Source organism: Anguilla anguilla, chromosome 2, assembly GCF_013347855.1.
Source record: "Anguilla anguilla isolate fAngAng1 chromosome 2, fAngAng1.pri, whole genome shotgun sequence".
NCBI lineage: Eukaryota > Metazoa > Chordata > Actinopteri > Anguilliformes > Anguillidae > Anguilla > Anguilla anguilla.
Genome location: NC_049202.1, coordinates 14,103,198 through 14,129,758, shown reverse-complemented (window position 1 = coordinate 14,129,758; position 26,561 = coordinate 14,103,198). Strand labels below are relative to the sequence as shown.

The following is a 26,561-nucleotide window of genomic DNA, read 5'->3' as shown; positions in this document are numbered from 1 at the left end:
AATTTATTATTTCTCAATATTAGCAAGGTGATGCTTTGGTGGGTAGCTACAACAATAAACTCATATGACAATATGATATGAATAACAACATTGTACATGATTACGATTGGAGAAATCAATACCGTAGGCCTAATCAATACTAGTAGCCCATAGTTATTGTTTCAATTCTGAGGTTTGGGACTGAACAGACATAGAAATAAACAATCAAGCATTTTGGCACTCTTTCATTCACAAAAGGGTCCTGTTTCTGAAATAAATAAATAAATAAATAAATAAATAAGCAAACAAATAGGCAAACATGAGCATCTGGAAAATCAATTTTGATTTGTATACTGTTTACACTGTAGTGGTATATGGTGGACCAATCATGTAATTATCATTAATAAACATGTACATTGCACGACATATATTAATTTGACTCCATTATTGACATTTGTTAGTGAATTCAGGGATAGCAAAGTTAGTAATGTACATCATTTTTTAGGTGATAAAGATTTCTAAGAGGGATATTTTTACAGGGACAGCCTTCCTGCAATAGCTCAAATAAAAGCAGGACAAGGATCAAAACTGATGGTGTAGATCGTGAGAAACATTAATCTCCAGTATATTACCGTAGCAAACGTCAACATCATGACATAATTTGCTACATAGTTTGTCCAATTAAAATTATTGAACTAAAACGCTGTGTGAACAACTACTCCCACAGTCCCTCTCGTTTTACATGTTTACGTATTTAAGTGCACGCAATGCCGCAATTCCACTACTTGCTCAAATGTCTCCCTAACACCCGATCTAAATTAATCTGGACTAAACCTTAATTCTATTTCTTAACATAATGTAAACGCATTGTGCTGATTCTGAGTCAGTACTTGGGGACTGCCTCTCTCTCACTCTCTCTCGAACTACTAGCCCGCCCCCCACGACCCGCCTACACACTGTTGTTCATTTTCCTTCTCGAATGGTTGCCTTCTGAATATACCAATAACATCGCAGCTTACTGACGCTGCGCCCGGCGGTTTAAACGTCACATCCTAATATCTGTCACGCTGATTGGACCAGATTGTGCTTGCGGCGAGGTGACGCTGCTGTTGGCATCGAAGGAACGAGGGAGGGGGAACCCGAATGGAAGCCATCGGCGCAGCAAAACCAAGTCAATCGAGTTTGAAATAACCAAATAGATAGAAATAACTGAAAGTTAACTTTAGAAACTTACTTTATTCTTGACCTTGGTGCTACGAGGTTTGCTGCACTACTCGAAGGAGATCAATTTGGGTTCTCTGGAAGTAGTTGCCACCTTGTTTATATTTTGCGAGCAAGCTTAAAGGAGGCCCAGTCGGGTGCAAGTGGAGAGAAGCGGCCGTCTCGGATTGTGAGTGGAGTGGTTTGGCCTGTTAGAGCGCCAAGTAAGTCATTTATTGCAACTGTTCAATATTCAGTAGTGATGGAAAATATAGCTAAGGTACGAATTGTGTAATAACATAAGGTAACTATCTTGCCTGATTGCTTATGCAGGCATCGAAATAGCTAGTGTTGGTTGCTAGCTAATAGATTAGCCTTCTAGATAGCTAGCTAGCAAGCATTCAGCGATGTTCATTGGTGTCCCCGTCTCGATTTACTAGGCTATTAGCGTTAGCTAGAAACATCTAACTTCTAATGTGTATTTTGTGCTAACACGTCGTCAACTGTCGGTCCTCGCAATATAGACAGTTACATGTATCGGAATCATTCAATGATTTATTTAGCTGCTGCCTAGCCCGTTAGTTTTGGTTGAGACGAAAGGCAGTTTTAACTTTAGCTTAGCTAGCGGTCTCTAGTTAGCAGCCATAGTCCAGTCAGGGTTACCAAGATGGGGAATTGGAACTTGCTACCGTTAGATACTATCGTTAGCTACATCTTTCGTGTTCACATAGCTGCAACCGAGGAGGCAAACTGCATTTTCAGACTACGTTAACATGCTAACTATGCGGTGCTGTCATTTTGGAAATTACATGAACGTTAGCTAGCTTGTTTGTGTAACGTTAGTTGATGTTGACTAACGTTAGGTAGGCAATTGCGCGTTATCAATTTTCGCTGTTGATAGCGCTTCCAACGCAAAACATAGAATCAGTCTGCGTATTACTAGTTTAACTTACGTAGCCATTTAATTCGCCCTCTACAGTAGCTAGCTACATTCGGCTTTTTAGCTTTCTAGGTGAGCTGGTTTTGACGTGTTTTAGCGCTTCAGGTTTATATTGGGCTATGTAGTGCTAGCGAAAATAACAGTAGCTAACGTCAGCTAACCACATCGAACTCTAGCTGGCTATTAACACCGTTAGCTACCTACCTAGATACCATAGGCAGTGGAAATGCTAGTTAGCTAGATAGTGTCAGCACTTACTGGGCTAACGTTTTTGCAGTTAGCTAGACATATTTGAGAACTTAATCATAGATTTGCTTGTTTCCCTATATTAAAACAACGTAGCTACAAGTACGTAACACTATATAAGTGTAAGTGGCCTAGCTTGCAACGTAAAACTGACACACATAGTCTGGAGCTAGCCAGCGCTGCTAACGTTAGCTAACGCTAATATGTGAATGCAGTGTTTTGTATATTTTTTAGACAGTTCGAAGTTGATAAATGTTTACATGGATGTTCATATAATCGTGATGTACACGTTTTTTGATGTACCATTGTTGGACGAAGAGACCGATTAAGGCGATATTTGTATTTGTAACTCGCTACGTAATGTTTACAGTGAATGAAAGTCCGCTGTCGATTTTACGCATGCGTTACATAACGTCAGGTAGCCGGCTGTGCTAACGTTAGCCATATTAAAACTGATTACAGCTAAGTTGGCCGTCTAAATGCTCATTTTCGTATAGTTTAGAAAAACTTTAAGAAAGGATTTAATAATCTAGAACTTATGAGAAACCGCTAACTTATATTTCTGACTATGATATGATAAACTTTTTGGAACATTGATTTTACTGGTTGCAATGGAAAGTGCTGTTATGAAATGGTTGACACAGTTTCGTTAGAAATATGAGCTTTCCATTGTTGGTCTTGAGTAGTTTATTCATTTGTAGTATGTAGATGGCCTGTCCTAGCTACACGGAATGCATTTATTTTGAATGTTTCACTATTTTAACTGCATCGCAAACCGTGTATTCAGTGTATTTCAGTTCAGCTAGTTTGGCATTATTCATTGCGTAGCTACCCAATATGCTTTGCGCATATAATGCTAAAGTTACCAAGATCTACATGTGCTTGCATTATTTTTTGAATCAGTTTTTCATGGGTTTGTATTTTGCACAGTTTTTCCAATCAGCATGCATTGAAGGTGTAAGGATATATTTGCATACTAACTGTGGGATGTTACAATGCAAATTTAATAAGGTAGGTCAGGCCCACTGTGCTGGTGTGAGTTTAACTTGGTAGTCAATGTCTATACTTATCATTTGATGCATTTCTGTTGTTGTACTGTCTGGCATGGCAGCAAAAGACAGCACCCATTTCAAATATCCTGGATCATTTGAAATCATAAAAAAAATTTAAATGCACCCATTGGTCATAATTTTGTGTTATTTTTTAATTGAAAGTAAGAGAGTGTTGTGCCTGAAAAAAAAAAAAAAATGTCTGAATTTTCAGATCCAATAGCTGTCCTCCAAAAAGTACCCATGTTTGGTGACGCCTTTAAAATAACACCAGTTTTTGCGGCTTGGCCTTACTGTTTACTGTGAAAATGTTCCAGAGTGTATACTATCTCCCATTTTGCAGTTTTTTTTTATTTTATTTTTTTTAATTGGGCCGAATATTTTTATTTCTGTGGGATGTGTAAGCTGCTTTGAAGTTACTTGAAGTGTATTATCTTGCATTAAACCACAAACCCCCTGAATACCCCTATTTCAACCACTGTTGTGCTGGCTAGTTATCAGAAACTTCTGGGTGCAACTAAAATATCATTTTTCACTTGCAGAAACTGTCTGGGCCATACAAAAACATACACACAGAACCTGAAATAATACTTTTTTTTTTTAATCCCAGGAAGTGAACTATCCCTTTAAGTGTCATTATCCAACTTATTGTAGAACTTGCTTTTACTGAAAAGCAACACTTCTGTTATCAAGTGGGTGGCTTTCTCCATTGATCAGATTTTGTCTGCGGCAGTTCTGTTTTACAGGGTTTTCGGGGAGGAAGCTGAATGTTTCTGAACATTTCATGAACTGCAGAGGATCTCGTAGCCTCCCACCCAGTTTCTCACGTTCAATCACGTTCACAAGCAATTTGCGGCATAAAAGGAAACTTATAGATTCTTATGAATAAAAAATGGCGTAGATGTTTTATTTTTGCAGCAGTTGAGCTGTTGTCTCTTGGTGTTTGTGATAAGGTTGCAGATGGAAACTTCCAAGTATGTTAAAAAAAAAAAAAAGAGTTGGGCCTACCACTCCATAGCTAACTTGAAAAAACGTGTTAATTGCATTTATGCCAGTTTGTTGGAATTTAAATAATCGGAATGACTCAGTTATTTATCTTGGCTACTTGTTAACAGACACTTGGCAACCTTTAAAAGCATGTATTAAAGAAGTATTAAAGCATGAAATGTTGGTTTTTTATTTTTATTTGATAAATTCTATGATTGACACAAGACCGCCATTATATGGCTTTTCAGTTTTCAGCATTGGTGGGCGGTTCACAGTCCTTTTAGTTTAAAATGTGACATTTTCAAGAAAATGACACTTTATTAGGTGTCTTTTTGATTTGATGTATGTTCTACACATTCTTCAATAGGTGAAATGACCTTCAGTTGTTGCCAGTTAGTGGGTGGGGGTGTTTGGCATTTCTGTTGACTGTTCAGAAAAGCTGTTGAAATATCACTAAATGGTAAAAAGTTTTAAAATAATAATAATAATATTAATATGCTGTGAAGACAATTTATGTACAGTAGCCTTTGCTCTGAAGCAGAGCTGGGTCAAAGACGTATTTGTTTTGGATTCAAATACTTTTCTGTGCTCTGTTGATCTTGCCTGGTGCAACTGGGCCTGCCAGTAGGACCAAAAGGTGGGGTTTGCACTTTCTGAGAGAATGTCATAGGTTCCAATACACCAGACATATTATTTTTGTCTGTATTTGAAGCCAAAACAAATATGTATTTGACCCAGGTCTGCTGTGAAGTATTTACTTGTTTTTGGAAGTGATTACATACTATTGTTTTTTACTGTGCAGTATTCAAAAGAACGAACGTGATTTACCAATTGAAATGAAGATGTTCGTCCAATGAAACGTGTTCACAAATTTCTTCTTTTTTTTTTTTTGCGCAGAGAATATGAAACAGACGTCACAATGACATCAAGATTTGGTAAAACCTACAGCAGGAAGGGAGGGGACGGGAGCTCCAAGTTCGACGAGGTCCTGTCCAACAAGAGGGCCACCCTCAGCACCAAATGGGGCGAGACCACCTACAAGGCCCAGCTGGGCTCCAAGCGGCCGAGCGGCAGGCCCGAGGTGGCCGAGCTGGCCAAGAGGCCCCGGCGCGCCGAGGCGGAGGGCTCGGACGACCCCTTCGGCTTCGACAGCGACGACGACTCCAAGCCCGTCACCTCCCGCAGCGTCCCGCAGCAGCCCAAGGCCGCCGCCTCCGCCAAGCCGGCGTCCGCCGAGCCTCCCCGGTCGGAGAGGCCCGGCCCGACGTCCGAGCCCAACAGCCGGGTCGGCCAGCCGTCCGGCGCCGAGGCCGTGGCCCCCAGCAGGGCCGCCTCTGCCCCGGACGGCGAGAGGATCGCGCAGAGGTTCTCTGAGGACGGAAGCGGCGGCGGCAGGGGTTTCAACAGCACCTCAGCAGGTAAGATCAGGACCGCACATACAGGGCTCTACGCTAACATTTCCCCCAAGCAGCACGTCTGCTCCAAAGCTGAATAACTTAGGAGCGCACTAATATATCCCAATTAGTATAGGCGCTCCCAAGTTATTCTTCCAGTGAGCACACCTCAAATTCTGGGTGCTAATACTCAAAAAATGGGAATACTTTAGAGCCCTCAGACAGACTCTTGCTCTAGCATAACATCTCCTCACTGCAGCTTTTTGCATATATATATATATATATATATATATATATATATATATATATATATATGTATACTGCTTTATAGTTTGTCTCACGCTCTCCGCTTCTTGAGTTGATCAAAATACCGCCTCTGAGACGGGCACTTAATGACAAGATCCATCCGTATTTTGAGCTGGAAAGCAGCCGATAATTTGCTGCGGGTAAGTGGCAGTTAAATTCACTCTGCTTCTTTAAGGGCATGTTTCTGCCTGTGATATTAATTGTGTAGTTAGTAATATATGAACTCAAGGGCCTGTTTCAGCTCTTGTCCCAATCGTTGATGATTGATGGATGTGATTTTGTGTTCTTTAGCCAATCATTGTTGAGTCAAACACCAGTTATGTCAGGGAATGGTCGGGTCGGGGGCTTGATTTCCTCCACAGAGAAGGCTCGCGAGGGAGCTTTGGAAGGACGACATTTTTGTGCAACGTTACCAAAGCCAGCCAACAATTTCTTTTCCATCATTTATGATTTTGAAGCGTTCAACAAATTTTGTGCTTCAGCGTGGTAACGGCAAGCGAAGAACACTCATTATAGCGCGGTGGTGAGAAGTCGACTGGGAAAGCCAATTATCATTTTCGTCTTCCGACTGCATAAACCTCATCGGGGACTTTTTAATACTTTGATGGTTATTAGGAAAGTAAATATAGAACCGGCTCTTTTAATACGGAGTCCTGCTGCCTTCCGCCACACTGCGAGGCTTGTCCTCGTTCCCTCCGCGTCGTTTGGACGGGCGACGCCCGCTCTGAACTTGACAGGCGGCTGTCACAGACCCTAATTACGCACTGGGGGAGCCCCCTCTCTGATATCCCAGAGCACACTGCTCTTTATTTCCGCGAGCAGCCATTGCAGCTGCCTGCCACTTAGCACACTTAAGTCGACGGTGCCCCAGAAATTGCCAGGTGTTGAGAATTAATGTTAGTCTTTGGCACTGAGGAGAGCGCGTGCAGATTTCCTTCTGCCGTCAGAGCTGCCAGCTCTGCCACGTTTGTCTTTGGGTTGAATTTTAAGAGATGTAAATGTGCATAGATGAGCTTGATTGCACGCCGTTAGTCTTTGCGAAAACTTCAGCAAACGCCTTGGGAGCCCCCCTACCTTCTTTTCCGCCTCCAAAGACCGGAATATTCTCAAGCAGGTAACATAGCTTTATGATGCTGTGTTGCATTTCGATTTGACAAACCCTATGATCAGTGACTGAGACCCTAAACCCTGGAATGTGACTGTGCCACCAGGGAGCATAGCGAGTCTAGCACTCCTGTCTTCCTTATGTGTAATTTCAATGAGGTTAGGCTGAATTTTGCGATATTTAAGGGTCTCACACACTCATTCTTCCCTGAGGGGTCTCCAGGATTATTGAGATAATTGAAAAAACAAAGGCCCTTAATTAGGTTATTTAATTTTTTTCCAATCCAGCCTTCACACCATTAAGTGTTAATGTATCTTCCTGCCCATTAAGGATTAAACAAACAAAACTTTCCATTAAAGATTTTATTTTTTGGGGCTATTTATTTAAAAGCCTAGTCGAAACCTGAGACCATCTACTTGGCACTCCCTAGCAACTGGTTTTGTGCGCGAAGCTTAGGAAACGTTCCTCCTTCTCCTAAATAGCGGCTTTTCGGAAGAGAGAGTCGTACCGCCGTCCTTTTTTTTTTTTTGACCGACCCGTTAAATTGAACGGGCATGAAAAATAAATTCCATTTCTGAAAAGAATGCACTGGAGTCTCTCTGCCACAAAAGCGATTCCTGCCAAGAGCAATTCGGCGTCGATCGGCCCGGCTCCCCGCTGTTTGACCTCCGGCGTTCGGGCCCAGGCGGGCCGGAGCGAGTCCCAGAAACGCACCTTTTTTGTGTGCCGTCGCCGGACGGCCGTTCGCTACCGACGGAAGGGGAGATTTGTTTACCCTTTGCATGGCAGGCTTGTGCTGTGCGTGACCGGGGCGGAGATGAGTCTGAAATCTCAAACATAAACAGGAGCTCGGAGAACCAACGCGGGCCTGCTGGGCTGGTGCTCCCAGACCTCCGCTTGCTGGAAGAGAACGTCCTCCGAGGCGCTTGGTGCTGATTGGGCGGAGGAACCTGGTGACCTCGCGGTAGTCTGACCGTGTGTCCGCTACGGCTTTGCTCTGGCCTTGAAGACGCATACCAAAATGCAATCGCAGGTCATAAAATATAAAATCTTTATATTTAAATAGGCAGAGTTTTTGATTCAGTATGAACTAGTTGCGTTTTTAATTTTTAATAGCTTAAATCAAAATTGTGAACCATTGTGTTTTGCCAATCTCTCAAAACGGATATTTTATTATATCATTCATGGCCTGAGTATCCTTCATGGCTTGAGTCACAAAATGACTATGAGTCATCTTGGGGTATATGTTTTTTAGATGATAATCAGAATTCTGAGATTTGATGTGAGGTTTTCCGGGAATGGCTTTCATTCTACTGCCGTCCAGTTCTGTTGTGTGTAGGGATTCAGGGTATTGTTGATTCACGACCTTTTCCCCACCCCCCCACTCTCAGAACTCTGTAGCTGGGGAGTTACCATTGGATTCACAATCAAATACTTAGCTAAACAAGACAGTCATTTTCTTTGATTTTATTTTTAAATGTGTAATTTGTCATATCAAGGTTTCACAGTCTGGGGGAAGAAAGTGTGAAAATTGACAAAGGAGGTGAATACCTGTGTATCTGTAGTCTGTGTGTGGGTGTGTGTGCCCGTCCCTGCGCCTGTGTGTATAATATCAACTCGAAACAAAACGCATTAATGACCAAACATATTTCCTATATAAAGCGTTAAAGGTTTCTGTGAAGCCAAGCCATATGCTGCGGCAGTTTATTCACCATCAAACTGTAACAATCTTTCATTGTAGTTCAGTTTAGAGGAATGCTTATTCCTTTTTGAACTCTACAAGTTCCTTATTTACGTGGGAAGGTAAACTATGCTCTTGTTCACAGAGAACATTCTGGTAGGAAATATCAGTCTGCTGCTGAGTTTCTTGCGAGTGCATTATGTTTAAAGTGATTGTAAAGGTAAATCCCCGAATAGCTTCAGACTACATTGTATGAGATAATAACGGTATGTATTAAGCATCAGCAACAGTACGAGAAATTGGTTCCATTCCAATCTATTCCTATGTGGGGATTGAATGGGTGGAGTTCAGTTTATGACCAGGCTCTGAGCTATTGGGTTCTGGTCCTGATGTCATGAAGGACTTGACGTAATGGTCATTGAATAGTAGTTTGAGGTAAATAAAAGTATTCTGTCCTGCTAAAACGGCCTCTAAGTCTGAGTAAAACACTTTTCTATAGAGATTTAGAGAAGGGGCGGACCCAACCGTGCCCATACAATCCTGAGTATTTTTTCAATACATATTTTATGTCAGACTTAAACTGTGTGTTATTATAGGAATTAATTTGAATAGATATTTGGTGGATGTGTAGTGGATACTTCCCTCTGATAATTCATGGTTATTGTAACCATTTCCGCCCCTTTACAGTCACTTTAATTGTTCTGCTTTTAAAGTCGCATTTGTGAATTTATTCCATTGTACGTTTGAATAAGGGGTTTTATGGAACACATATTTTTACTCTGCAGGTCTGTAGGGAGTTAAATTTGGCTGAAAAGCCTCCTATGTTAAAGCATATTAGCCTTGATCCTTGCTGAGTGAGAAAGGGGAGCATGTAGCAGGTGACACCAGCGCGCGCGCTACAGAAGCTGGGGCACACAGCTGAGTGCGGCTAGCATAGCTCACAGGTGTCTGTCTTCACCTCCGATGTGTACTTTACTTCTCCAGCTGCTGTGTAGTACATCTTTCTCTGTCTATCTCTCTCTCTCTATCTCTCTATCTTCCCAACTGTTGGCTTGCTGTATAAGGTTTACAGGCAAGCACAAGTGTTTATTGTTCTTTTCTAAAGGGATATCCCTTATATTGAAATTGCTTGTGTGTGTGTGTTTGTATGTGTGCGTTGCCCATTTAATAAAGGCTTTTTTTATTTTAAGTTCTGAGCACTGTTTTTGAATAAACCCAGTCCAAAGAAAAGTCCATTCAGAGCACGGTGCAACATGGCTGCCACGATGAATAAAATCTGTGATTGCAGCACGAAATGAACCGTTTCTGGCTGCCTTTTAAAGGCGGCTCTGCTGGATAATCGCACACGACGGGAGCGCAGTGCTCGGCGTACGAGGGCACAGGAAGGATCTCGCTTCGAAAGCGGCGCGCGTCACGTGACTCGGTGGGTTTGGTGAGAACCCGCGCGGCGAGCAGAGCAGGTGAACGCTCCCTCAACGCTTCCTGAAGCGCCGTCACGTAAAACCCCGCGAAGCGGCGCGGAGTCATCTCTCTGATCCCGCGCGGGGAGGAGGCGTTTCGTATCACCGCACGGCGGCACGTCGGGGCGCAGTGAGCCGGTCGTCGGGTTAAAATGAACAGAGCGCGGATTAAATCTTTCTGTATCGGTGCATGTAATTGGAAGCGAATCTTGATGTCTCCCCGCCATGCTTCGGAAATCTAAAATATTAAAAGGCGCCGTGCAGGGGGAACGATTAAAGCCTGCCCAGACTGTTTTTCTGCTCATCTCAATTAACACTGAATAACTTATTTATGCCATTTGCTCTGAACTTGTTTTTATATATATATATTTATTCTATTTGTTTATTCGTAACTATTATATTTTGAACTGCAAGTATTTTAATATAACAAAGTTGGCTGGCCAGGTCGCTGACATATCTGTTTAAGCAAATATCATAAGCATGCAACGCTGACAGGCAGTGAAAATAAGGGAAGATGGGTTTTTAAAAAAAGAAAAAGAAAAAAAGTCCATATTCCTATTCACTTTAAGACGAGTGTATATTTCTGACGCCTAACTACGAGTGGCTAAAAGTTATGCCGCTAGCTTCTGGTTCATGTAAATTAAATATTTGAATTTGCTCCCAATTTATGTTCCATTGATCATTCTCATTGGGTTAGCATTTGGCCCTTTGGTGTGCAGACCCTTAAACGGGTCTTTTTGTCACAGTATTTTTTCGTTAACTTTAAATGCTCCGTCTTCAAATTGCATATACTAATGAAAGTCATATTCGTCCTTGGGGCTCTTGCTACCTGTTTAGTGCCGTCCAGGCCCAAGTCAGGTCTTGCACGTTGTGAAAACCGAATCGCTGAACTACCCTAAAGCCGCGGTCGAGGATTAGGCGCTAGAGGGGATTATTTATGACAGATTACGACACCGGGGTGGAGGCGGAGCCTCTGGTTTATTGGAAGGAAGCAATGTTTAGAAAATCCTGAGATTTGTTTGAACTGCAGTTAGCCCTGCGCCATCTGGTCATTTACTCGGCATTGTGCTTTCCCATTAACCTTATCACGGGATGTGTCTGTCAGTTGAAATTCTGAGCAGGCTAGCAAGTATACTGTTCTTAAATTGTGATGGCACATCCTATTACTGCATAGCTTCTTTGCTGCTCTTTAAGGTCCTCCTGTTTTGTATCCATGTGTAGTCTGTCAGGGATTAATCAGTTTGGTACTATAGCGCACAGAGCTCAGTAATTCATTGTGGTGGAATATGCGAAAGGCATCCGACTGTATGTTTCTGGTTTGTAAAAATTCTTAAGTCCTCCTTGTAACCGAACCCTTCACAAACAAAGTGAAACGGTCTGAAATGGGCTTGATTTCTCATGAGTTGTCTCAGCAGATTATTTGGCCCTTCTCGTACAACAGGAAGTTATCATATTTTACAGATAATTTAGGAAACAAGGCAACTAAGACCTGAGGTGCTATTTGGAGCATCAGCATGAAAATGCTTTTGTTGGGCGAAGCGATGCCTCACGGTCTTGGGCCGATGCTTTTTATTCCTTCCGAAGCTTATGGGCCAGCCGTATTTAATTCCGCTATCTATCCAGCGGGGTTTATCGCGGTGTAATGGCTTCTGGGATATCGGCCCGGAGCCGAGGCCTCTGCCGGTTTCGCGAACAAGAACGACGCGATGCAGAAACCATCTCAAACGGAACAGAGAATGTTCTGGAACGCGCTTGAAAATCGCGTAGGATTCGTCGCGTAACCCCCCCCCGGCGGTTTCGAAGCCTCCCGTCCCCGCGGCGCGGCTAGAGCGATTAGCATCGGCGGCGGCGTCGCGGTGGGCTCCGCGCTCTCGTTCGCTCTTCCGCGGAGGGGACGGCTTTTTTAAGCCCATCCGAACGGGCCTGATTTTCTTTTAAGAGTTTTTTTGGGTTTTTTATGTCTGTGTTGTTTCTGCCAGACCCCCCTCTGATGGGGATGGGGAGAGGGGGAATAACTGCAGCTGTTGTTGCTGGAAACTGCCGGGCCGCTGACACACAGTGCGCGTAACGAGCGGACGCCGCGCGCCAGACCGGGGGCCTTTTCACACTTTGTTTTGACTCTTTCAGGGGCTGTGATTTTTATTTTTAGTGCGCCCGGGGCCTTCATTTCCACCGGCCCCGGCCTGTCCGCTCGGCGCGCTGATGCGAGGGTTGCCTCCGCGCGAAAAAACAATGGCGCCCCTGCGTGAAAAACGACGACGCCTCGGTTGCGCTAAGGCTAGTTTTTTAGGCCCGTGTTTACGGGTTTCCGGGGCGCTGGAACGGCTTTTTCCTGGAGTCGCCGGCACTTAACGGGCAGCGCCGGCGAGCCGCGGGGGCATTACCCGTGGCTGCACCGCGGCGTGGTCGCCGCAGAGAAAGGGCCGCGGGGTTTTGTCCTCGCAGCAGAGAGATGCTTGACCCCCTTCAGACTGCGCGGTGCACAGTGGCTCCGCTCCACTCCGCACCGCAGTGCCAAATGGGCTCTTTACTGCTCGACCGGAATGCGAGCTAAAAGGAAAAAGGTCGATGAGCGTGACCGCGTGCTCGCTCGGCATTTTTTCCTGGTGTGGTCCCTGATTGTACACCTGGCTTGTGAGGTCAGAGGTGTCTTTGTGACGCGAGGCTGAATGTGTAGAGAATGCCCAGTGGTTTACACAGACTTTATTCTGAATATCTTTTCTGTTTTTTTTCCTCCCCCCTTTGTCATTTCTTAGGGAAGGCATCACAAATGCGGTCTTTCGAAGGCTCTGAAAAACACAGCTACTCCTGGTACAAAAATGCATCGGAGAGCGACAAGAAGCCCGTTTCTCAGACCACCACCCTGAAGACGGAGGCCAAGGACCCGTTCGACAGCTGGAGCTCCCTGACGGCCATCCGCTCCACCTCCCCCAGCGCCGAGCTGAGAGACCCCCCACCGACGTGGACCTCGGGGTACAAAACCTCCGGCGCCAAGGACGACGCGGCCTCCGACCCGGACGGCGACTTCGCCCACAAGCCGGCGAGCGGCGAGGCGGGCCAGGGCGACGGCGAGGGCGCCCCCGTGGAGCTGGCCGAGGACGAGGACCACTCCCAGTCCCTCCTCCGGCCCTCCAACTGCCGGACGTACCACCGGCCCAACAAGGGCAAGCAGGCCCCCGACGGCGGGCCAGCGGGAGGAGGCGGGGCCGGCGGCCAGGCCCCGGCCAAGGCCAACAGCGCGTCCGAGAGCAAGCCGGGCGGGCGGGGCCGGACGAGAGACTACACGGTCCTGCACCCGTCCTGCCTGTCCGTGTGCAACGTCACCATCCAGGACTCCATCGAGAGGAGCATGGACGAGTTCATCGGCACCACCTCCGCCGACCCGGGAGAGGCCGGTCGGCTGAGGAAGAAGACGGAGACCGCCGCCGCCAAACCCGCCAGGTGAGCCGCCCGATTCCCCAACACCCACCCTCCCTCTGGCAACGGGACAAACCGGCAGACCCTGCTTGGCCATTCGCTGGCTTGAACCAACTGTAGCATTTTACAATGAGAAAAAATATTAATTAATTTTTTTTAATTGGTTCATGCAAGCTGGTCATTGGAAGCACATTCTTCTCATAATACGGTTTAGCAAATCTAACCGATTTCCCTCCCAGCAGTATAAATGATTTATAACCGTTCTGTGTTTTTATTTGATCTGATGAAATTGATAAATTTTGCATTCGTGCTTACTGATTACCTCCAGATTTGTGTTTGTGACAAATCTAGCGGATTATGGTTAAACGGCGGGGTGCGTCCTTGCTGTGGACGTAATGCAGACTGAAGTATGCGGCGTGTTGCTCGTGCGGCAGAACAAAGCCCGATTCCGTAAATCTGACACAAATAAAAACCCCGGAGGCTGTTGGCCAGAGATTTATACTTGCCTACCGCGTTGAGAGCACTTGCGTAAGTTGCTTTGGCCAAAGCCCCTGCCAGATGACTGAACCTCAAACTGTAAATCATGGTGGAGCGTAAAGCCTGACCGTCTCCCGACCGCGATTCTACCGCAGGTTCAGGCCCGCGCAGAGCAAGTCCAAAAAGGAGAGCAAGCTGGAGTTCTTTGGCTTCGAGGAGAACGAGGGCCTGGAGGCGGAGGGCGACCCGGCGGCCTCGGGCAGCACCAACTACAAGATCAAGTACTTCGGCTTCGACGACCTGAGCGAGAGCGACAGCGACGAGGACGAGGGCTCCCAGGCGGCCGAGAGCCGGAGGGCCAAGAAGAAGGCGGCGGCCCTGGCCATGTCCCTGAGCGCCCACAGCCCCCAGCCCAGCGACTCCCAGGACAGCCAGGCCAGCGCTAACACGGGTCAGACGCTAGGGCTCACAGGGCACGACAGTGCTCCCATTTTATGAGCATTCGCCACTACAATACATTGTTTTTTCTTTTAATATACTCATATGTATACGTGTGTATTTCTCTACCTGTGTGTACATGTCAATGTCTGTTAAGCACTTTGTGCTGACTCTGTCAGAAAAAGTGCTATATATATCTGAATGACTTGACTTGACTTGACTAAGAATGATGGTGTGCTACAGACCTGGGTCAAATACTTTTCTACGCTTTGCTGATCTTGTCTGGTCTATTGGAACCGATGAAATACTCGCAAAAAGTGCAAACCCCGCCTTCTGGTCAAATCCGCAGGCTCTGTTACACCAGGCAGGATCAATAGAGCACAGAAAAGTATTTGAATCCAAAACTAATACGTATTTGACCCAGGTCTGGTGTGCTAACAGGAAGTAGTGTATTGGAGCACATCTACTAATTGGGATGCATTCGCGTGCTCCTACATCTTTCAGCGTAGGGGCACACGTGTTCCTTGGGAAGTGTGTTAGCGTAGAGCCCTGTCCTGTGGCCAATGCACTACTGTTAGAACGGTTGGGCATGTTCATTGGGAGAGGATGAGTTAACCAGATGAGCAGCTGTCTACCGGATTGGCCAGGTTTCTTATATTGTACCTTATTGAACCGATAATTACAGGAAGCTTGGTGCGATCCCAAAGTCCAGGAGAGTCTCTGGGGTGAGCGTAGCGGGTGAGCAGGTGGCTCTCCTGAAACTCGAGTCGTTTATTTTGATTATTTTCGACACGTGGGGGGGGGGGGGGGAACGCAAGCCTGTCGATGCGGGTCTGCCAATCGGGGGTGCATTGTGCCGGGGAAAGAGGCGGCGGAGTTGAGATGATTGACTTTTTTTGGGTTCGGGGACGTGATTAAGTAAGTACAGTCTTGATTGTGAATTTCCGTCCTTGGAGAAGTGCCTGCTTATGAGCTGATTACAACGCCGCTAATTCAATCAAATTTCATTCCGCCGATCTGTCTGCATGAAGCCACACAAAGGCACCCAGCGCAGTCGGGCGGCTGAGCGTCGTGCGCTTAGCTATCGCTATACCAAGCTGTAGGTGGCGGTCGAACGCAGCCCGCTAGCTTGCTTTCACTACAGTGGCAGCACTGTAGCACGGAGCTTGCGGCTAATGCAGTTATTTACATGTGCAGTCTGCAAATGGCTAAGAATGGGAGAATCGGCATAAACGAGAACATTAATTTCTATGCATATGAAGCATGAGCCTGCTACTTCATTTAATGCATATTCATTCTCAAGAGCCCTCAATAAATTCAGTTGCGATTCTTTCTTCGTGTCAAGAATAGGCGCAGTATGTTTTATCATGTTTTTCCCCGAAGCTTACAGTCTTACATCAAGTTATTATACTGAAATCATGCCTGGACTATATGCCATTGATTATACTTAAGCTCTACATAAATGGAGCCATTGTCATTCTTAATGGCCCTTTTGTTCCAGAGAAAGCCATAGGCAGCGTGTGCTGCGTTTTCCAAACTGATTCCCCTCTCCTTTCCTACTGCTAATCTCTTGTTCCCTCTGCCTGCAGATATTCTGGAATTCTCCGACGACCCCTGTCTCTCAGTACCGGAAGTGCAGCAGAGGTCACAGGGAAAACAATCGGACAAATCCAAGGAGAGTGGGAGGAAGATCTTCAGCGGTCCGAAAAAGGTAAGGACGATTGGCTCTGAGCTGGATTTTACCACGTCTGTTGCCAACGTGCATGCGTAAGAAACCATATCGGTAAAACCTGTCTCATGTTTGAAATCAGAATTGGCTCTGCAAATTAAACATTACTTAGGAAGAACATGTCTGTATTTTCTCCCCTCCAAACATGCAAATCCGCTGCATTATGTATTCTTTCTTGGCCTATTCCAAGAAAAAAACCTTTCCTGTCATCGGCATCAGTCAATATTTATGTCCTGGATCTGCGGGCTATTTGATATGGAACATGACAGAAAAGCACGAGAGGATTTTCAGTGAAGAGCTCGTTGTTGATTTGAGGATTTTGGCAGGGTACTTGTATCTGATGTTCGGCTTGGAAATGTGTATGATTGCTTTGCGGCTGCAAAGTTCAGAATATTGCAGTCATTATCTCGTAGACATTAATTCTAGTTTTGGAACTAAGTGATGTGCGACACGACGGCAGGTTCTCTGGTTCAGAAATGTATGCTGAGATGGTGAAATTTGCATTATATATGCATTATAAATTCTATTTTTACACTGAATAGTTTAACATCTTTAGCCAAAATGTGATATTAGACAAAGGAAAATGGTAAACGCAAAGCACATTTTAAAATGATTTTATTTAATTAAAAAACTTTAAAAATCAAACATCCATATCACCCATGTGAAAAAAGTAATTACCCCCTTAGTTACTCAGTCATCCAATTAACCAAATGTAATTGATAATCAAATTCAGCTGATTGAACACTGCCAGGCTTGATTACAGCCAGCCCTGTTGAATCTAAAGCGCATTCATATTGAACCTTACCATCAGAGTGAAGTAGTCACCGCGAAATTTCTCCAAGCAAACTATGCTCACAATCAATAGAAATTCCAGAAGAGATGGGAGAAACATTTGGAACAAATTGCAATGCTATTTCCAAGGCTCTGGGACTTCACCGGACCACAGCGAGAGCCATTATCTCCAGAAGAAGAACACTTGGAACCATAGTAAATTTTCCCGGGAGTGTACCAGAAAATTCTTAAAGAGAATGTCTTGTCATCTGTCCATGTGCTGAAGCTGAAGCGTGATTGGGTTGTGCGTGAAGACGATGATCCAAAGCACAGAAGCATGTCCACGTCTGAATGGCTGAAACTAAATGAAAGTTTTGGAGTGGCCTAGTCAAGGTCCTGGCCTGAACCCAATAGAAATGCTGTGGCAGGACCTGAAGAGAGCTGTTCATGGTCAAAAACCTTCAATTACTTTTTCAAATGGGTGACATGGGTCTTTGATAACTGAATTAAATGGAAATCAAATTAAATGAAAAATACGCTTTGGGTTTACTCTGGTTCCCCTTTGTCTGATATTACATTTTGTCTCAAGATCTGAAACCATTATGTTACATATATGCAATAGTAGCGGAAGGGGACAAATACTTTTTTATGGCACTGCATCTGACTAAATATAAAAATGGTAATTGAACTGTGTATGAGTCATTTCCCGTCTTTGCACGGAGTTTTGAGTGTCATTGTTGAGCGTCCCTGTCGTCATTAGACACGCATGGCCGTGTGCGATGGGACTGTCATTGTTTTGGTTTTGGAAAAGGTGGAACTGAACGCGGTGAGCCAGCCTGGTTATAAACTGAACTGGAGTTCACACATTTCGGGGTTCATTCCCAGTCTGTGGGTGAGTGGAGGGCATGGCGATTTGCCCCAGGCAAGCATTGGCTTCAGAGGCCTGCCAGTCCTTCAGCTTCTGTAAACCAGGTCTCCTGTTGATTGTGACAGGGAACTTGTCTGACTCTCCTCATTTGCTGCATGCAGTGCCCTTTCTATTGCCTTTAAAGCCCAAAAAGGATACTTAAAATCATATATATAAGACTTGAAGTATCTCTTGTTGGGATACTTAATATTTAGGGCCACCAGTTTGTCTCCCCTTATTGGTGGTCGCAATAGCCTCTTTGTCTGGTCCCTTTTCAAGCAGTGATGCCATTTGCACCGCCTCAGTAATCTAATCCAAGTAATTTTCACTAATTCAGCACAGAGAATGATTGACAGTGATGTTTACAAGAGACACTCACTTACTACCGTGGACATGCTGCAGTATTTTAAAATGTTGGATAGGGGAATGACAGCTTTTGTCAGACGCAGTGGAAAATGCCCACATTAAAAATGAGAACAGTTATGTAACGTTGAACTTCCACAAAAAAGTTTTTTTTTTTTTTTTAATTATTTTTACTTTGAGTCAAATCAGGTTTTTTAGTGCTGGATTAAAACAAAAAATCTGCAGCGCCACCTGCCCTTTTCAGATAAGACTGGACACCCCTGCTTTACGTGGATGCATTTTGTTTTTTACTGCAGTGATACTCAGTCCTGTTCCTGGAGAGCCACAGAGTCTGCTGGTTTTCCCCCCCTTAAATTCTGCAGATGACTCTGACCTATGAAACCAGGTGAAATTAGTTGTACAATCACATACTTTAGCTGATCAATTGCTGTGCTGCTCATGTTCTGAGTAACAATGAAAGCCAGCAGACCCTGCAGCTCTCCAGGACCAGGAGTAAAGACCACTGGCTCAAAGGCATGCTTTTCATAGCATTTAAACTTCCTAACACGTTCTCTTTCTATCCTGACTCTCCCCATATTAGATCAACTAATTGTTTTCATGAATGTTCAGAAACTCAGTTGTACAAATCTTAACGTGACTGTATTGTTGGAGTGCCTATGGGGACACCTGGAGGATAACCATTGAAAGACAAGTTTAAATCCCTGCAGGCAACAAGGAGACAAACTGGTGGCCCTGTTAATAATTTATAAATATATAATGTTTAATTAGGGGTCCAAGCAGCGAAGCTGGTGGAACCCTATTGTATCTGTTAGGATTATTATTATTATTATTATTATTCTTATTTTTCTCCGCTAAAAGTGTCTGAGGCTCAGCAACCATAAGTCCTGGAGCAACCAAATTTGGTAGGTGGGTTCCTATGGCCCCCCACTACTCAGGCACTAAAAGTCACCTATATAGGCCAGATGGTGGCGCTATAACAAAGGGTAACGCGTACAAGGCCATAACTCCCACACCATAAGTTAGATCAACACAAAACTTCATCGACCTATGCATCTCAACGTGATCTACAACTTTGCCATTGGCCTCATCTTTGTCCGCCATATTGTTTGCCCGCCATTTAGACTTTTTAGTTGGGGCGTGGCAGTTTTCTCCGCTAAAATGTCTGAGGCTCAGCAACCATAAGTCCTAGAGCAACCAAATTTGGCAGGTGGGTTCCTATGGCCCCCCACTACTCAGACACTAAAAATCACCTATGTTGGCCAGATGGTGGCGCTATAACAAGAGGGTCATACTTTAAAAGGCCATAACTCCCACACCATAAGTCAGATCAACACAAAACTTCATCGACTGATGCATCTGAATGTGCTCTACAACTTTCCTATTGGGAGCACCTATGTCCGCCATATGGTTTGCACACCATTTGGCCTTTTTCATTAGGTGGGGTGCGGAAAAGGCTGGAGCTCCAAATCTAAACGTTTACGACATCGAGTAAACTTCTTTACGGCAAGCGACAACCATGGCGACGCAAGTTTTTAGCAGTGACTAGACGGTCTGACACTGCCACCTAGCGTGCATGCTAGGATAGGCTACCCAAAGTTTTTCAGTAAAACCTTTCTGAGAGGATGAATAATTTCTTTTCTTTGGCATGGATCCATTTGAAGACAGTATCGGGTGAGTTCGTTAAGTCTTTAAATCTGTCATTATGGTGAGAAAAAGCTAAACCATTTTATTGGTAGTTTTTGAGTTTCTGTGCAAACGCGCGAAAACACGCTGGTATAATAAAACAATGACGGTAATACATATATAGTCCGCTTCGTTCCGTTGCTACCATAACATAACAGACTATCTTATGTCTACAGCTGCAGTTCTCGCTGCAATTTCTAACATTGAATATTCACAAAAAACGCAATTTATGCTGTACTCTACTAATGTCTAAATAAATAATACGCTACGGTAAAGCTTTGAGAGGATGAATCATTACTTTTCTTTGACATGGATCCATTTGAAGACAAAAACGGGTGAGTTCGTTTACTCTTTAAATCCGTCATTATGCTGAGAAACAGCTAAACCATTTTATTTATAGGTTCTGAGTTTCTGTGCAAACGCACGAAAACACGCTGGTATAATGAAACAATGACGGTAGCCTAATACATATATAGTCCGCTTCGTTCCGTTGCTACCATAACATAACGACCTACAGCTGCGGTTTCTCGCTGCAATTACTAATATTGAATATAAACAAAATACGCATTTTACGCTGTAGTCTCCCAATGTCTAAATAAATAATACGGTCCATTTGAAGACAATATAGGGTGAGTTCGTTTAGTCTTTAAATCCGTCATTGTGCTGAGAAATCGTATTCTCAATTTAATCTCTAAATTGACTGTAAGTTTAGGGTTGTAACTAGGTAGTTGTTCCGTAGGTGACTTAGTCTTAACTCGTCTTAACTATTGCTTGAATGTTCTCATAGACTGCGTTGTTGCTGTTCTTGTTTGTGTTAGCGTTAATCAGTTTAACCAACTGGGTCCAAGTTGAACTATGCGGTTGTTCCCTGCACTTGGAACTGTAGGCTACTGCCCTCTAGGGTTTTCGACACACTTGTTCCTGGCTATGGTTATACACTTTGTTGTACGTCGCTCTGGATAAGAGCGCCAGCCAAATGTCTGTAATGTAATGTAATGTTATATTTCCTAGCAACAAGATAAACCCGACATTAGCCCTAAAATATGCCAATACAGCAGTGACAACGCTGCTCACTGAATAACGACATAAACGAGACAATTTTTCTTTAATTATACCATGTCTACATTCAATATCTGGGACTAAACTTTGAATAATTATACAATCTTACCACTGGTTTCACGCGTAGAGATGTCCCTGTTGCGACTGAGTGGTCATATATTGTCTTGGACAATCCGTTTGTGATTCCTGTTGCTTACGGCGTTGTCGCGGTTTTTAGTACAATTTGCCTTGAATGACAGTTCATTTATTCAGTAGGTGAGAGTATAAGCTTTCTAACGATGTATAACATGTCTGATTTTGCATTTGGAACGGTGTTTTATAGTTCAGCGTAACAGAATGTTTTCTTATCGCATACACTGTGGCGTAGCATTAAAGACGATGCACTTAACGAAACGCTGTCAACGATTTTCATAATTTCTTGGAGAGTACTATTATTATTGATGACTTCGGGGCAGAGCTAAGCCATTTCTTTGCTGATAGACCTATCTGACATCGTTTTCTGACGCAAAACAGAAGCGGATAGGATAGGACAATATCTGGGACTAAACGTTGAACATATATACAATCTTACCATTGGTTTTACGCGTAGAGATGTCCCTTTTGCGAATGAGTGGCCATATATTGTCTTGGATAATCCGTTTGTGAAATGTCGGATTTTTTCAAAAATAGCTGTGCGTAATACCACACCTGTTGCGTACGGCGTTGTCGTTCTTCTTAGTCCAATTTGGCTTGATTGACAGTTCATTTATTCAGTAGGTGAGATTATAAGCTTTCTAACGATGTATAACATGTCTGATTTTGCTTTTGGAATAGCGTTTTATAGGTCAGCGTTACTAAAACTCTTCTCATCTGCCAATGTCTAAATAAATAAAACGGTAGGCTTCTTTGCCAGCAGCACGCAATTCGCGAGTTGATATTCAGTCTTTCTTCCGTTTTTTCTCAATGTCGTATTTATTATTTGAAATGTGCATTCATGTGTTATTATTCTATCTGTCTCTGTGGCGCTCTGAAATGTGCATTCTCTGCTAAACTGAGCAATGGAATGGAATATGTGTCTGAGGTAGTGTTGCACGGTATACCAAAACTTCAGCACTTTCACGGTACTTAAAAAAAAAAAAAAAAAAAACGGTTTCGTATTTGAATTTTCCGACGTTCGGTAGTTCTGCGTCAAATGTAAAAGCCAGGGAAATGTGTCTCCCGCATTACTGATTTAGAGGATGAAAAGTGTAGTTTGTCAGAATCTTCGCTAGATGGCAGTAGCAACTAAGGCTGCCAAGTGAGGTGACATGCGCTTGTGCATTCACTTCCCTGATACAGCGCAAGCTTTGACTCAGTTCACTTCAGTAGCAATAGGTGTTCCAATTTGGAAATATTTTATTATAGATAGATGCTGTATTGTTATTACAATATGCTGTTTTTAAATCTATTTAAAGGTGAAAGACCTGTTTTAAAGATTATTTACTTTACATCTGTTTAACATGTTTTTCTATTGTTCAGTGTTGTAACACTATAGGCCTATGCATATTAATATGTTGAAGAGACTTCAACTTACAGGTTGTTAATGAACCAGGTTGTTAATAAACCATGAATTTGAAAATGAGGTCAACCCTTGTGGACATTACGTTTCTGATCTATTAAGGTAATTTCAGTATCGTTAGGTACCGAGTATCGAATTAGCACCGTTTAAGTTTTAAGTATCATTTCAGTATTGAGTATCGTAATACTAAACCTGGTATCAGTATCAAAGTCAAAATTTCGGTATCGTGACAACACTAGTGTGACGCCTTTTTTAGTTGCGGCGCAGAAACACTGCAGCTGTGCATGCACACCGGACCATCTAAGTGTTATGACATGCCATCTAAGTGTTACGACATAGTAAAGGCCTTGACGGAAAGCGGCCAGGACACATCCATGGCGACGTAACTAAGTCATCCGACAGCGTCTCTTAGCCCAAAATTGGCCATAAGTCATCAATATTTCATACGATCATCATGATATTCAGTAGATATGTTGGGTGAAGGCGTATAACCATGAGGACAAAGCCATTTTAAAATCGCTCCACAGGGGGCGCGATGCTGCCAATGCTTGGACCCCTTCCAACGCCGCTTGCGGCTTTAATATAATTTATTTTGGGTATGATCCGGTGCCTCTTATCTAACTCGCACAGCTTGCTTTATTTACATGCAGTCTACCTGGATATGTACCGGAGCATTTCGGGCCAATTGCAACAGCAGTTGAGAACTTTGGTAGCAGCGAGCCCAGTCCCCTTAGCACCGCACTGCACGGCCGCAACGTTCGCCATCGTATTTATTTACTCAGTTTGCTTGCGTCTCTCCCTCACGTTCCGTATTCGGCCTTCCGTAGCGACGGCGTTTCCAGGCTTTCCCCTCCGCCGTAGTTTTGTCCCTCGCAGCGACGCTCCTCTTCCTCCCGCCCCGCCGCGCATCGTTTGGAACCCGATGGCCCTCATTGTTTCGGACGCTTTCCGGATAAGCGCTTCGCGCGCCAGACGGTTATTTTTCCCTTCTCTCTCTTTTTGGAAAGGGCGCGCCTCCATTATCCCGCGGCTCCGGCGGGCCGGGCGCGGGGTCCGGGCTCCAGGCTCCGGCGCGGGCGCCACGTCTGAGCGCGGGCGATAAACGGGGTCTGGCAGCCGCCGCGGCGACGGCGACGAGACTGGCTCCGGATCGGTCCGGCGCGCCTCTGGAAGCGTCCGAATGCAGGAGCCTCTGTGCCCTGCCCTGGGAGAGGTGTAGAGCCCCTCTTCAGGGCTCACTGCAGGTGTTCACGGTGCTTAGTACCAACTCATTCCTGCGGTTGAATGTAGCTTAATTACCGCTCGCGGCTAATTAGCGTTTAGCCCCATCTTCTGTCCAAAGGGACGTGTAATGTTCTCTACACTACATGAACTCAGCCCTGCTCTGTGACAAAAAACTCCTACTTACACAAAGCATATGTTGAAAAGAAATAAAGGTATAGAGAAAGATAATGTGCACTTGAATGTGATGACTCATGCATATCATGTCCTGTGACATACGTGCACTTTCACTTAACTGTTAACACAAAGGAAATACTAATTGCCACAGGCAAGTGGCCATTACCTTTTGTGAAGCCGAATGCGAACTAATGTTGCCTGTATAATGTTTAACTGTGATCTCTTATTTGATTAAGCAGGCCATAGGCAAGACTTGGAGCGGTGTGCTCTTTTCTTTCCCTCAGTGCCTCATTACACTTTTTTCTACCCAAGTCTGGCCCCTAAGTGCAGTAAAGCTTGGAGTTGGCCTGGGACCATTCTCGCTTTTGCAGTTGACCATTATCAGCCCAGATGGAATTTGGAGCGGTACCAGAATAATACTCTGAGCGGTCTTGACGTTTTTGGTCCGGCATCTCAAAGGAAGCGTGCCTGTCGTTCGCGCTGCAGAGGCTGTATGCGAGCGTGTGTTGTGCGTGAGGAGAGTCAAAATTGCGGTCGTCGTGAACGCTGCCGCCGTAGAGGCAAGGCCTGTCGCGCGAATATCCACTGACCGTTTGAACTATCCGCTGGCCCCCTGACTTGGCTGCGTTCGGGCGGGCTGGAATGGCCCCACGCGTGCCCCTTGCTCCCGGCCCAGCGAGGGGTCAGAGCGAGGGGGCGCCCTGGAGCGTCCCCCGCCCTGGAGGGCTCCCGCTGCTCTGGGCCTGGAGAGCGATTGTTAGCGCCGAGGCTAAGAGCAGAGCCCTTCAGACGAGTCGAGGTATTTAAGCCATTGTCTCCTGCAGAGCTGCCTCTGAGCCAGCAAAGTTTTTTTTTTTTTTTTTTTAAGTCGTATCCCAGCAACAGGCCTGGCGAATCAGAGAAAAGGCTCTGATCAGAGGAGATGGAGCCCTGGGCTTTCTGTTTATGTGTTGGCTGTAGTCTCCAGCCAGTTCCGAGGTTTACGCTATGGGGGCTTGGCTTTTGTCTTCATTACGCATTAATTAAAAAAGGCCCCTGTGGGTTTTGCGGTAGGTTGCTACAGAAACGTATATTAGGTGCAAAGTTTTATACTGCAGACTGATTTAGTCTTAATATGAAAGGTGTTATGTGCTGTGGTTGTCACTGGCAATATTAGAGAGAGCAGAGTGGGGTGGTAAAAGTTTGTGGCAAAGGCTTTTATTTTACTTATCTGTCTTGTTCTAAGATGCCTTTCTGCAGCTTTAGTTAGCATGAGCTCTAACAAACAAAAAGGCTGTAGCAGAGGCAAAGAAATGTTCTCGCAACTCATTCGCCTCCATTTTACACTGGTGTTAGTTTGTCTTTCATTACTTATTACATATTTTTATTACGTCTGGTTCTTTAGGAAAGCGATAGAGGTTTTGTAAGCCCCCATCCCATACACAAGAATTACTTTCTGTTATATTTAGGAATGTTTGCCTTTGGTGTGACAGAATGTATTTTCAGCTGATGGAAAGTGTTTAATATTGGCTCGAAAGGAACACCTATCCTATCTTCAGATTGTGGCATTTTCTCTGCTGGAAATGAAAGGGATATTTTGATATTTTCTGCCTAGTATGTTGTATATAGGTTACCAGTGACTTTCATAACGTTTTGTAAAGTAGAGGTCATCCTAATTTTTCTGTGCATCACATGAATATCCTGGTTGATGTTTTGTCACCTAAATCCCTTGTTGCACTTAGCACAGACTTAAATGCAGTTGTGTAATGATGTTGAGGACCTAAGAATGCCTTCTGGGGTTAGTCTGGATGGTCTGTACAAGAGCACCAGAATGCGGAAAAATACAACTTGTAGAGTGTGTGTATTTGTTGGATGACGCAAATATATAGACCATGAAGATCCCCTGTCATACAGTGGATTATGTTTTATCTTTACTGTGTTGATCTTAGCTGTTCATCTTCAGTTGCATCACCTGTTAACAGCACCACGGCTAACTTTGCTGTGCTACTGTGTGTTATTCTCCTACAGAACACTCATGATTTGTGGATGGTTAGAGTTCAGCGACTTGCCTAATTAAGCAAAAAATAAGATTTTTTAAAGGAAGGAAAATGGGGAAATCTGATTGGCCCAGCTGACTAATCCCTCCCTCCCGGGTCTTGTCTTTTATCTCCCAGTCTCCCACAAAGGCTGTTTATAATGCGAGACACTGGAACCGGCCAGAGCCAGAGGAGCTGCCCCCGCCGCCCCTGTCTCGCTCACAGACCGCCCCGGTAAGTGCCCTCGCCCCCCTGCGCCCCTCAATCAGGATCTCAGGGCTGACCCGACGGGCGCAGGGTCACGACTCCCTTGACCATGATCTCAGACTGTCCTGCTTCCTGTCCCTCTGAGGGATGTGCATGACGTGATCAAATTGTTCTCGCCTGTCGAGAACAAATATTTGAATGCATAAAACACCC

At 44.6% G+C, this 26,561-nt stretch overlaps 1 protein-coding gene across 2 annotated transcripts in view; it reads left to right on the top strand.

Annotated features, from left to right (window-relative positions):
• Nucleotides 1-1,076: 1,076 nt before the first annotated feature.
• The window catches only part of waplb (WAPL cohesin release factor b), a 43,115-nt gene continuing 17,630 nt past the window's right edge, over nt 1,077-26,561 (top strand). The window contains exons 1-6 of one of the 2 annotated variants that reach the window (XM_035404632.1): nt 1,077-1,369; nt 5,299-5,819; nt 13,104-13,788; nt 14,397-14,692; nt 16,269-16,390; nt 26,280-26,375. In XM_035404632.1, the coding sequence (XP_035260523.1) occupies nt 5,321-5,819; nt 13,104-13,788; nt 14,397-14,692; nt 16,269-16,390; nt 26,280-26,375 (1,698 nt within the window). In that variant the 5' untranslated portion in view covers nt 1,077-1,369; nt 5,299-5,320. Of the gene's footprint in view, nt 1,404-5,298; nt 5,820-13,103; nt 13,789-14,396; nt 14,693-16,268; nt 16,391-26,279; nt 26,376-26,561 lie in introns of both variants that reach the window. The other variant, XM_035404631.1, reaches the window with a different exon arrangement.